This window comes from Lolium rigidum, chromosome 5, assembly GCF_022539505.1.
Source record: "Lolium rigidum isolate FL_2022 chromosome 5, APGP_CSIRO_Lrig_0.1, whole genome shotgun sequence".
NCBI lineage: Eukaryota > Viridiplantae > Streptophyta > Magnoliopsida > Poales > Poaceae > Lolium > Lolium rigidum.
The window spans coordinates 148,847,120-148,860,540 of record NC_061512.1 but is presented as its reverse complement, the minus strand read 5'-3'; the positions used below and the strand labels follow the sequence as shown (position 1 = coordinate 148,860,540).

At 41.4% G+C, this 13,421-nt stretch overlaps 1 protein-coding gene and 1 non-coding gene across 3 annotated transcripts; both read right to left on the bottom strand.

The window, feature by feature from the left end:
- Positions 1–2,970: 2,970 nt before the first annotated feature.
- On the bottom strand, positions 2,971–3,043 carry TRNAE-CUC. The gene has a single exon. It is a non-coding gene; the product is annotated as a tRNA-Glu (tRNA).
- A 661-nt stretch (positions 3,044–3,704) lies between these two features.
- Positions 3,705–13,171, bottom strand: LOC124658466 (kinesin-like protein KIN-4A). 2 transcript variants are annotated; one of them, XM_047196797.1, is made up of 25 exons: positions 12,428–13,171; positions 11,127–11,273; positions 10,659–10,808; positions 10,299–10,558; positions 9,804–9,991; positions 9,581–9,705; positions 9,366–9,402; positions 9,001–9,092; positions 8,763–8,873; positions 8,551–8,661; positions 8,244–8,337; positions 8,014–8,126; positions 7,838–7,933; positions 7,631–7,738; positions 7,435–7,551; positions 7,244–7,324; positions 6,920–6,991; positions 6,428–6,521; positions 6,299–6,330; positions 6,120–6,217; positions 5,922–6,017; positions 5,482–5,703; positions 4,974–5,130; positions 4,446–4,601; positions 3,705–4,356 (listed from the first exon to the last, which is right to left on the bottom strand). In XM_047196797.1, the coding sequence occupies exons 1-25, from the start codon at positions 12,548–12,550 to the stop codon at positions 4,126–4,128; spliced, it is 3,111 nt and encodes a 1,036-aa protein (XP_047052753.1). In that variant the 5' UTR covers positions 12,551–13,171; the 3' UTR covers positions 3,705–4,125. The 2 variants fall into 2 exon arrangements, with proteins under 2 accessions (XP_047052753.1, XP_047052752.1); XM_047196796.1 differs by having other exon boundaries at positions 8,014–8,129; positions 12,428–13,170.
- Positions 13,172–13,421: the final 250 nt, after the last annotated feature.

The window sequence follows — 13,421 nt, the reverse complement described above, 5'->3', positions numbered from 1 at the left end:
CATCCGCAATTCCGCATCCCGGTGGTTTTCTTCTGGGTTCAAGAACCGCGGACGTGGCCCAGAGATCGGAATTTCGCTGGGAGCATCGATGTTGCGTGAGGCCAAGTGGAGTGCGTGTGTCGATACAGTGATTTCGGTCCATCGATTACTAGTTCTTGCGATTCCTCCTTGGGGCTTCAAGATCATGACCTGCCTGGTTTGATCCATCTGACCAGATGTATGGGAAAAGGGGGATGTGGCTGCTGAAGGAAGATAACTACAGCGTGGTGCAGGACACGCTCTTTGAGAAGCAGGAGCAGGAAGAGCAGCGACAGCGGCTGATGGTGAAGGACGAGCCTAATAAGGTGAGCTCCCTACCAATGTTCATTTTTTTTTTGTCGATCTCACGCGTATTGCTCCTGTTCATGATTAGCTTTCATGTTTCATCCATCAACTAATTTGCCTCTTTCTCTGAAAAGAAAGTAAGAAACCCTGTTAATTTACCTGTTCCCGACCTTGCTTTTCGGGTGAATTGATCCCCAATTTTCTCGCTGTATTTGCAAGTATAATGGCAGCATGTACACAGTTTCCAGTGCACTGGAAATCTGCGAATTCCTTTCTTGATTAAAAAATAAAGCAGGGACGATTCGTTTCCCTTCATAACAAGGCTACGAGTTTGTTCTCTACTTGTTGATTTTCTTTTTCAGTAAAGGCAGACGTTATGCCCATTTCATTAAGTTAGGAAAAATAAAAGGAGGTGTAGCGATTATTTTCGTGGAAGAAGAGATAAGAAAAGGATCTCTACTTGTTAATCATTATAGATCGGTGATGCATCTTCCTTTTGTCCTGAAAATTCGTTCATACTCTATATTCTTTTTGTAAGTTGCAGCAGACCAGTTACAACTTGTGTACTAGGCTTCAGTTTTTCTTTTGGATCTATATTCTTGGTTCACCATCACTACCGTCACCGACATTGCCTTTTATGTTACTGGGACATTACCACAGTTGTCATCAATTCTATGTAGGACGTATTAATGTATATTTTGAGAGAAAATATTTCCTACAAAGCTAAGGAATATGATGCCACAGTGATGCCACAGGTTCTTTAACAATTGGTGCGACATAAATAATAACTTGAGTTGCAACACACGGGCATTTGGTTAGTAATAGAATCGTTTGTAGTCTGCGCTTACTGTAACTTGAAAAACTTTTTACATTACGGTAGTATAACTTACTTTAGCGCAGTGGACAATAACTTAGTTTGTTGTTTTTTTGTGATCTCGGAAATCATGATATTTTCCTACCAAAGTTCACATGTGTATGCGTCTGCAGTCTCTGCATACCTCTTGTGTCCTTCAAGTTTTAATAACTTTTCTGATTAAGTTACTACATCATGATATAATATTAGGATCAGAAAACTCACAACATCCTTCTAGCTTCTTATGTTCATATGAAAACACAAAGCACAATACTACTTTTGCACACTTTCAGTTGTGTCCCACTGTGGAGCAGTAGGATTCCCTTCGACCCTATCTGGTTCACGGGATTGAGCCCATAATTAGAGTAATGGAAATGAATCTCTTGAATGTGCATTGTTTGGATGTCCTTTATAGTTACATTTGGAATCGTGCATCGGTGTCAGATGGACTGTGGGATAGCTAAAAATGCTTTCCATAACGGATATTTGTATATGCATCCCATGTCGTTGGCAGAACTGTGTTCTTTGCTAGACTGGATTTGGCTTCCAGGAATCTCTTACACCTACCTTCATGCCTATAGTTCAGCTGTTTGTACACAAACTGTTGTGACTTGTGAAATTTTTTGATGTCTAACTCTAAACCAATGCTTTGTGACTTGTGATACAATACACATATGATGCAATTCTCACATGGCCTTGGTGTGTAATGCAGCAAAAGGAATCAGCAATATCTGAGGCACCAGTCAAAAGCTATATGCAAATGGTGGAGATGCACGATGAGATATCAGCAGTCGAAAGCAGCAATGACCCTATGCTCATCGACCGCCCTGCTCCTGAAGCTACACTCCCACGTCCTGCAACTAAAGGAACTATCCGTGCAAGGCGCCCCTGCTATGGATGGATTAGCGAATCTGAGAGTGATTCAGACTACGAAGAGTACCTCGCCAGTCGACAACATGAGGTGGCTTGATGAGATGCGAAGTGAAGCCCCTTTCATTGGTGATGTTTCTGATCTGTGATCTTCCTTGGTCAGCTTTGACTCGATGCAAGTAGCCAAATTGCCCCGAGTAGTCAGTAGCTTCACATCTCTTGTCACACTTGTGCTGTTGATCCTATGGTAGTACATGATGTAGAATTTGCGTCTTCCTTGGTTTACCACAAAGGTATCATCTAGATTGAACGGTGAATAAAATACTGACATATTGCAAACCAGATACGTACCACAGATCTGTACAACTCATCTACGACTGCACACCTTATTATACTGGATGCTATAAAATTTAGCAGCATGGGTCCATTATCTGCTTATCAATGTTTGAAAAGTTTGCCAGTTAGGCCTTCACACAGATGTTTAGACCTGGGGTGGTGGGAATGCCTTCTAAGGGGTGATAACATCGTTGTGTTCTTACAGACAAAATCACACCCTCGGCAGATTGTAGTTTTTAAGGGACGAGACAATTTCATCAGTCAATACATGCTTGTCTCTAATTTAGGAATCCTTTTTGGTGCTCTAAAATGTTAGCAATGGTGTTCTTGTTATGATAGGCAGGCACCACTGACTTCACTGGGCTGGTGATGTGGTCGTCTGGAGAACTGATGAGTATATACGGCGCTATTATGCATTACCCAAATTTGGATTCTCTTGATCTGACTTGGAGCGACTTGTATTATGAAGTGTTTCTGATAAGTTATGCAAAAAATGGCAATAGGTAAAAGATTCTATTGATCTGACTTGGAGCGACTTATGAAGTGTTTCTGATAAGTTATGCAAAAATGGTAACAGATAAAAAGAATTCCGTCGCCGGGACTTGAACCCGGGTCTCTCGGGTGAGAGCCGAGTATCCTAACCACCTAGACTACGACGGATTATGCCATTTATCACTCAAACTTTTTAAAGAATAAGAGCTGTAGTGGTTGCGCTTAACACCACAGCCTGCGTTGCCGTATTTGAGGTGTGAAGGTGAAAGCAGCACCGTTAGTGATGTTTGATGTTTTATTTGTGCAACTGAATAAATTTTTTATTCTACTACTCCCGTCCTAGATACATCTTAATTTTTATAAATCTCATACAACGTTCATTGCAACAGAGGGAGTATATTCTTTGGTGAAAGAATAAAAATCCCCTTATTCCACTGCCAATTAACCTTGTGCCAGTGATATGGTGGACTCAAGCCCACATGATATCGACACTGAGTGGGTGATGAGGCTTTCGTTATGCTTTACACAAGGATTTGACGCATTCAACCTATTTTACTGTGTCATGCAAGTAGCTATCTCTCTCATGTACAGTCTTCTTTTTCGAAATGGGGGATGAACTCCTAGCCTTTGCATCAATTGATGCACACAACCTGATTTATTATGAACTTTGTGAATGTCATTGTATGTTCACTGAATTTTTTTGGCTCATTCCTACCGTTTTGAATAAAGTTTTGGCTGAATGCAACACATCTATGAAACATCACTGACGCGCAACATAATATAAGATTGGTCAAATATAGGGGCATAAGTTGCTCTGTTAGACCAATAATAACTCCTAACAAACCACACTAGTCATTTGATTTGCCACTTTCAATATCAACAAACAAAAAAAATAAGCACAAGACATCCAACTTTCATCATCCTTCTTGCAAATCTTTATGTAGAAGAGCACCAACTGTTGACATCTCTCCAGTCAGGTGAAGGAAGGCTGAAACATTGTGCTAACTTCTTCCATGAAGAATGGCCACTCACTCACCCACTCACTAATTTCACCACCTCTCTACATTCACATCTCACTTTATAGGCACAGGAAATTTACACCCAAAGACAGTCACCCTATCAAGAACATATACTTGACCCCATGGCTAAGTAAAAAACGAAGCGCAAAAGGAGATCTTAGCTGCAATGTTAGCTGTGTAGGTCCGCAAACCGTGTCAGTTCATGTGAAGCCGAAAAAAGAAGAGCCTGTTTCACATCACTTTCTGAGGTTTATGCGTGATAAGAAGCTGGGGTCTGGGTCTAGCCCTTGTCATCGTTTCATCGCTGTGGCGGATCATTTCAGATAGTTTCCAGGGCTTCTGCCACTTCCACTTGAACTGCAGTAGCCACTGGTGGTGGCTCCTTTTCCATCGCCAAAGCTTTCCTGATTGCCCTGATATTGAAACCTTCTTGCCGACAGGTAACTGTGCAATTGGAACCATCTGCATTGAAGATCATCGATTAAAAAATGTATAAGAGCCAGACAAAGATGAACACATAGAAAAAATATATCAAGGTTGAGATATAAAACCTTAAGTTGCTGTTTGTTGAATGCCGGTGCCCCTTTGCTGGGGCTATTTACAATTCCAGCTGAGTACTTCAGCTGCTTCTGTGCAGGAACTGCAACCGGGGATAATGGTGTGTTGGAGTCATCGGCAGAGTGCTTCGCAGACCCATTTCCGCTTCCCTATAAGATGCATATTTTTTCATTATTACTTAATGTTATACATCGAATGTCCATGGTAAAAACCAGTGCCATGTTTACTGTATTGTAACAACGTTTTTTTTTCCAACTATTAACTCCGTACATACTCTGTGACTCTAATGTAGGAAGTTTAGACATTCAACAACAGATTTCTTTGAAAACATGCTTCATAAGAAATATATATATAATTGAAGAATATTTCGTGATGGTTCTGACAGTATCAATTTTGTTGTTGTCGATGTTGAAAATTCTTGATCAAACCTAAAATTTTTGGACTGCCATAGAAATAGAATCTAAAACTTTTTATATTTGGAACAAGAGGGAGTAGATGTTGCAAGATGGCAGAAATCGCACCGGAGGTGTAGTAGCCATGGGGGTTGTCTGCTCTTTCTGTTTGCTCTGCTTCTCAAGTTCCCTCCTACGTGATTCGCTATGTCGAAGAATGCCCACGAGCTCCGTCATTTGTTCCTTCATTTCCTTGATCTCAATTTCTTTTTCCCTTACTACAGATCTGGTTCAACAGCAAAGAGAAGCGTCACTCTTTGTTTCAATATCAAATATATTAAATGAAGGTGGCTTTGAAAGAGTCGCACTTTCAGAAGGAAAAAAATGATCTTGCATGGTATCACATAAATTCTGTGTATCTGCTTCGTTCACATCTGACATATTGTAACACTTGAAAAATAAAAGAAAACCCACTCTTTTAAGTTTTGGTTTACTATCAGCTATCGCTTAAAAATGAAGGGTGATCTTACTTTCAGATTCTACAAAAAACAATTTGAGCAGTATGGATGATGATATGGTATATCCTTTCGATAGAAGATGATGCATTAGTGAGAAACCATGAAGATGTCATAATAACCTTGCATCCGCAGCAACACTAAAGATGTACTGTAGCAAACTCTTTGCCTCTCCCAATGACCGCAACTGAGTCCAACGACCACGCCCGGAGAATGAACGCTCTCTTTCTTCAGCTTCTGAGAGTTGAGATGCCATTGCAACAAGAGTATTTGAAGAGATTGTGACCATGCTCTCAAGTGCTGCTATCCTAGATTGTCGTGCATTTGGTGACAAGGTATTTGCCCTGCGAAACAAGTTGCAGTCAAGACATGCATGAACATTTTGAAGTCCTGAATATAACATATAAATTAAATATGTTCACTGATGTTACAAGAAACGGGATGACAGATTTGTATATATTGTACTGGTGAGAATTCATGTATATGACTTAGCTAATGTGATAATAAATGGATTAAATATATGATGAAAAAGGTACATCGAAAACAAAGGGACAACAATTACCTAGAGTTTCCGTTCTTTCCTCTTGGCGGACTAGCTGCACCAGACATGACATCTTCTTTCTTCAAAATGGCAAGCTCCTCACCAAGGGCCGCACGCCTTCAAAACCATATTATTTTGAGTTCATGAATTATACAAAAAAAATGTAAACAATATCTGCAAGAAACAATCGTGAAAAAAATAACTACACGCAACACATACAATTGAGACTGCTTTTCATATTCGTTCCGGACTTCGTGGACATGAACCATGACTTCTAACTCCTGATCTAGCCATTTTTGCAACGATTTCTCACTCATCTGTGTTAAAAAAAGAAATATGTTGAGGAATATGGTCGGAATAAATATCAGAATTTATTGGCAAGTATGAATAGATCTTACATGAGAGCCAGGAGAAGTACCATTCATGCCAGCTATAGTTGGAGGAATGAGAAAAAATTGAAATGTTGTTAGATTCGAAGTATTGATGAAAATAATATTGTCATCATGCAGAGAGGCTGAGAGATATACCTGAATTATCACGCCCAGAAGATTTCCGAGCTTCAAGTATCTCTTTCAGCCTTTTGGTAGCCATGGCAGCTTCTTCAGTCTTCCTTTGGAGAACCTATACATCGAAAAAGTGCGCCATATAGGTATTCAACTTATATTATAGGAGCAATATTATAGATATAAGGGGCATTGACTTGTTTTGTTCTTAATCATATTTGTTGGTTTTGACAGTAGTCAGTCTTGATGGGACAAAACAATATGAAGAGATTATTCACTTTTGTCACTTCACTCTTTTGTTTCTTTCAATACCGGTTAATGACGACACCTTTTCTCTTCAACACTGTAATTCAGTATAGCACTATGTTCAAGACATGACTACTCGGTAAGAACCAGCTTCCCTCGGCACGACACAACAATTCTTAAATCTAATTGTTTTTCTCTTCGCTTGTGTTTTTCCAAAATATTGCAGCACTCCAGTTTTTCTTTTAGTGCAATTTTAGATGACGAACTTACCAATTTTTGCCTTTGGGTAAGTGCTTGAAGTTTGTGACGTTCATATTCATTTCTCCGCCCCTCCTTCCGCAACTGCATTGAAGGAAACAGACAATGAAGATTCTCAAAATGAGCTCTGGAATATTAAACTCCATCTATGAAAATATTACAACAGAACCATTACATAAACACTACGAATACCAAATCTAGAATCCAACAAAAACTTATTCCAATTTTTTAACATAATATAAAATTAGAAGTGAATCATTTCTGAAACATAGTTTCTATATGCTTGGGTGTGACTACAAACGACGGTGGTACTGAGTACCAATGAATCATTCGTACCTGTAGAAGTTCCTTCTCACGTGAAGCCTTCCATTGCCGGAACTGTTCTGCTTCTTGTTTGATTTTGTGCTGTAGTTGAACCTGACATCATAAAAGGTTGTCTTAATATGCAGCAGATATTATTAATAAATACTGACAAATGTGCAAAAATGATGCAGTTATCATAGACAAGCTGGCAAAGTGAAGGTAACCTTCTGAGACTTTATAAAATGGATTTCTTCTTGCAGTTTCTTAGCAGCTTCGTCACTCTTCTGCTTTTCTTTCAGAAGTTGAACTTGGCTCTCCTGCTTTTTCTTGAGTTCTAGAATCTGCAGGGACAGTATTTTATGACTAACATGTACTAAACTGTGAAAATTATTAGACACATAATTAAGAAGCTTTATGTACCTGTGCTTCAAATGCTTTAAGTTTCTGCAGTTGGGCATCTCGCACCTTATGTGTCTGTCCATCTGCATTTAGACTTTCAACTTCAGCCAACAATCTGTCCCTCTCTTTCTGAAATTGTTCAAAAGTTTCTTGTAAGATTAGTATGCTTTGTAGTAATATGTAACTTTTGTTGACTAAGTATGCTAGTGTGAAGATGTTATGACAAACCTGTACAGCACTTTTCTCTTCTTCGAGCTCCATAAGTTTCTTTCCGAAGTGTTGCTTAAGTGCCACAGTATCATGTCCATACCCTTTCATCTCAGACTGCGAATTATTTGGGAAAAGTTGTGGTAAGGTTCTTGGCAAGGATAATCAGAATAAAAGAGTAAGAAGATAACCCATACCTCCTTTTTCTCCAGCTGTTTATTTAATTCATTCAACTCTTTGCCCAAGCTATCCTGCAGCATCGTGTGTTCCCATTCTTTGGCTACTTCTTCATCAATATCTTTAGGGTTGCCTTCTGCAGGTACAGAAAGTTAGTGGCATACAGTTATAGTAAGACAACAGAGATAAATTACAGGTTTAGTCATGATTTAAAGTGCAACCAAATAACTACGAGATGCTAAGAGATTACCTCTTACTGAGTCAGTCATAAGGACATCAAATGGTTCCGTACTCTGCAAGCTTCGCTTGAGTCCTTCACCTTTGATATAGCCACTTCCAGTTTTCTGAAACAGAGCAAAATCAGTAAAAAAATGTATTACCGTAGAGCTATCATTTCAAGTCCACAGTCATGGAAAATATGTAATAGACAATGTGTTATGTCAGTGTATCCCATTTTTCCTTTGCGAGAATGGACATGCAACTGAAAGGAGCAGTGAAAATGTATTGTTTTCAAATGTAGAATATCCAAAACCATGCTTAAGAATTCATTGACATACGTGCAGCTCAGGTTCACATGGATCAGAGTGAACATGATTGCGGAGGCCATATAGTTCCCTGCAAAGGTCTTCATTCGTGTGTTCAAGCCATGAGATCCTTTCCCTGAGACCCTGCAAATTGATCTCTTGTCATTCTAATGCTTGGTGTGAGTGACTGCGACCACAGTCTATATTTTGCCGATGACATTGCAAATAACCTATAGAACATTTACCTGAACATCATCTGATCCAACTCCTCCACGAGCTAAAACTAGCTCTGCTTGCAAGTACTCAAGCTGCTGGCGCATTCTTTTCATCTCATCAGCAATCGGATTCCTGTTGACCTGGAAATCATTTGAGTAAATAGAAAAGTGTCAAATAACCTTCCTGGAAAAAATACCCTACCAATTTAGTAGAAAAAAAGATACACATCTGATATATTTCTAGGGAAACTAAAGATAATAAACTCACAATTGGCTTATTGTGAATATTACGTGCCCGGTTAGCATATTTCAGTGTGTTCAGTGTTTCTTCAGCATTAATATCTGCTGGACTAATACAAGCTGCAGGATAAAATATAGATATGTGTCAGTTGATGTAAATTCACTCAGGTCAGTTAGTGAAAAAAATCATAAGATACATATTGCCTACTAAACTGAACTGAAGATAATATGACAATCATATAATGATGTCTACTAAACTAAATGAAGATAACATGACTGAACCAAATAATGGGACTAATATTGTCTGATAAGGAAACTGATGACAACATGAAATGTGACTTCCTATAGAACTGTACATATTGTATGAGAGTGGTACCCAGCAAAATGAATTACCTATCATTACAGTCTTGCTGTTTCCACCTAGTGAGTCCTGTTATAAATAAACCGAAATAGATCAGAAGTAATTAGTATGAGCACAACCGATACCTAATACAGAAAGTATCTGATGCTGAAGCAGCAGCTGGTCTGGTCCAGTTGAATTGAACATAACTATGAAATCAATAACATTGTAAGACCATTTTTGTTCAGTTGTGTGAGAAGAATATAACCTGGAGAAGGCGAGTGAGTTTGCTGTCCCGGTAAGGGACATGTGCGCCTTCTTTCCTCTTTTTCTCATCTCCAAGAGCACTTATGACGTTGCCAAGGGCAAGAAGTCCTCTATTGATATGAACACCTAATGACATGATGCATAAATCACCTTTAGTTTAGGGCCGAGATGTTATTGCATCAAGTGTTTCATCTGAAACAAAAGAAAAAAAACATGCCAAATACCTTCCTTGAACCGAAGGCCATCAGAACCAGTTCTCTTGGCCCGTTCTGACCCCGCAAGATCCACTAAATGGAGTTTGGCACAGAGATAATCATCATTCATCTCTTCTATAGGCATTCCATCTGATGTCATGATGGGATCTGATTTGCGCATCTGCTCCAATGTGATTGTGAAGATGGCATGGGAACGACTATTACATGCCGAAAGCAAAAGCATAAAGTTCATTAAGTTGTAGAATTTCAGGAAGGGGGTATCATAGAGCCAGTATGATTGAATGTGCCCTAACAAATTAGTTAACAAAGACTTTTCTTAAGAGCGTAAGACAACATATTGCTGACTGAACAGAAGATCCTAGAGTGATATAAGTAGGGATGTAGCAGTGCAATTCATAACAAGAAACTATATCCAGCAGTGATAGCTTGTTTCCAATCTCAATGATGATGCTTCCTTTTCTCGTCAAATAAATTACGAGTGATGATTATGATAACGTTGCTAACCTTGATTGGTTGTTCATGTTGGTACTCCCAGTGGCACGACTCAGAGAACCTTGTTCAAGGCATGTAGTCATTTCCTTCTGGGTAGTGACATGCACTTCGGTCGACCCCGTTAGCGTTATCACCCCATTTGATCCCTCTCGGATCTGCACCGGAGGTTTGCCTGGCACGGACAGTTTGCCAACGTGTCCATTGCCATTCTCAACTTTGCCAGCAGCGACAGTAGCAGGATCAAGCAAATCCCTGACCTCTTCTTTCAAGATCTATCCAAAAGAATGGTTTAGCATAACTAACTTCTGTAGAGGCTGTCAATTCAGACAGGCACTTGGGCAGACTCTATTTGATGATCATATTGCCATGTACCTCGATGAATGAAACACGTAGCTGGAACTCTACTTGATTCTTCAGTTTCTCAATCTTGTCGAAGAGCGCCGCCATGGCTCGCGGGATGATCCCGACATGCGACCCCTCCTTGCACGACGTCCCCATGGTGTATGTCTTCCCTGAGCCAGTCTATGGAAATGAAGAAAAAAAAGTTTAGACTTGGAAAAATGATCAGCATTTTGTGGGCTGTAAAAGAAACAGAAAAATGAACAACATTTGGGGTTTAGTTTGTGGGAGCAAGAAAGCAAGGCAGCCTGCCCCATTATGGCAGAAACAGCTGGAAGGAAAAGGGATGGTAGTTCCAGCATGAGCACATGATGTGCTGCTGGCTTTTTTCGCTCGCATTGCAGCTCCCTCCCCCACCCCAACGTGGTGGTCCAGATGCTCTAACATATGTATGAATGAATGGCACATGGGAGAGCGAAATGAAATGAATGAATGATTGACCTGGCCGTATGCGAGCACGGTGGCGTTGTAGCCCTGGAAGAGCCCCTCCACCAGCGGCGCCACGCACTCGTCGAACATGGCCGTCGACGGCGTGCCGGAGCTGCCGTAGACATGGTCGAAGGTGAAGGAGTGGCTGCCGATCTGGACCTGCGTGTTTTCAGCAACAATAAAAGCACATCTCGTCAGTTCTGTTACAGCTAGTACTATAAAGTTGCTACTTTTCCTCTCATCATCCCAACTCCGAAAATGCTTCAACCATAAAAAGAAAATGATCACACATATCAAGAACCCAAGAAAGATCAAGAAGGGTGTGCCAGTGACAGCTGGAGAAGAAGAGCATTTGGAAATAGATTAGGTAAAAGTGAGTTAAGCCAGATCTCAGTCAGTGTTAGCTCAGGCTGGAACCCAATCCTACCTTCAAGTCTGTAAATCTTCCTCAAAGAAGAAATGGGAACTAGCTCGAATTGGGGGAGCTGAAAAGGACCGGATCAGCAAAACAAAGCTGGACTGATAATTGCGTGGTGACGCTGACAGGATTCCTGCCCAAATAAAGAAGAGCACGAACACCTACAGGATTGGACGCAACTCCGCACCAGAATTGTGGAGAATTATGGCACTGCCGACAGTGGAAATATTGCGACGAGAGAGAAACACCCACATTTAATGGTCAAAAGGGGGAGAAAAAGGGTAACTAGGCATCTCTATCATGGTCATGGGGGAGTTAAAACAGGGAAGCAAAGCAAGCAACCTTAGATTCTCCTCCCTGAATTTCACAAGCTTTTGCTGGACAGAATCTCGATGTCCAAGATTGGTGAAAGAAGGAGTGGATCGGTCTTTGCTGTTCTTGATGCAACGGAGATAACACAGAGTGTCGTGTGTCGAAGAGAGGAGTCTTCCCTTTTCTTTTAGTTCTTGACGAAATCTAGTGTTGCAATCCTAAAAGATGGGCAGAAAATTTCCATGCAGTCTCTGAATTATATAAAAATGGAAATAAATATGCGTTGCTCTTTCTTTTTTTAAGACAAGGAAAACAGGATAATTCATCATATCAGCAGAATTGGATAGAGAAAAAGGAGACTGATTGCGCGAAAATCATCCACATAATTGACCGGACGAGTCAATCTAGTATCTGAACCGAGACATGGTACTGCTTGTGAAGAAACTAAAAAGAACAAAGAGAGTCGGAGATAAAACAAAATAAAGCCAAAACACAAACATTCCAGCCGACCGACAGACCAAAACAAAAGAGAAAGGCTCAATCGAGCGAAGGAACAAGAAGAACTAGGCAAGAACGCAAGTACCTGCGGCTTGCCTGGCACGACGGCGACGCAGTCCTTACATCCCTGCAGCTTCTCGTCGCCGATGAGCGGCCGGGCATGGACCGCCACCTTGACGCTGCAATCCTCGCCGTGCTCCATTGTCATCTCGGCTGCCTCCGATCATACAACAAACCCTCCGAGCGCGACGCGAGCACCAACCGGGAAAGAAAGAAAGGAAAGGAAATGTGTCCGGTAGGGTGTGTGTTTCTTGCAACAAGGCAATAAGATAGACGAGGACAGAGAGAGGGAGGGAGGGAGGGAGAGGAGAAGTGAAGCAAGGATTAAAGGAAAGAGAGGTAAGGATGGTGACTGGTGAGTAACAGCAGCGGCCACTACTACTACTACTGCCGAGCACCGATCAATCCTCCTGCCGCACCATCATGGTTTCTTGGGTTGTACTGCAATCTCCCTCTCTTGTTTCTTGGAGCTGGGGATTCAGATGGAGATGGATTTCAGGTGGAAAAGCTGGAGGAACTTGACCCACACTCCTGCGCAAGCGCAACCACTTCCACCACCACCGCCGGCCACGCCACTCCTCCTTCCTCCCCGGTCGATCCAACCGCCGCGCGCAGCCTCGACCGATCGCTACAAATGCTGCTCGTGCTCCGAGGAATCCAGCTCTCGGGCCAAGAATCTCGGGACTTGGATCTTCCTTGGTGGTGGCGTTCTCGGGAGGGACGATGGAGAATGGGAGAGGGCGTCTGGTGGTGGGTGGAAATGGAGGACGGGCGATCGATGCTGTGTGTAGGTGGGAGTGTGTGTGCCTCTCTTTAACTAATTAATCTTTTCTTTCTTTCTCTGCTTTTCTGGTGATGAGGAAGGAAGCAAGCGAGTGAGTGAGAGGAGAGTGCGTGCTCTGCTTCGGCCTGTGAAAATTCGCTGTGATTGTTACCAGTGTCTATCTGTCTGTCTGTCCCTGCAACAAGGACACCCCATCTCCTTGGTTGTTAGCCAGCCACCGCACTCCACTAGTATA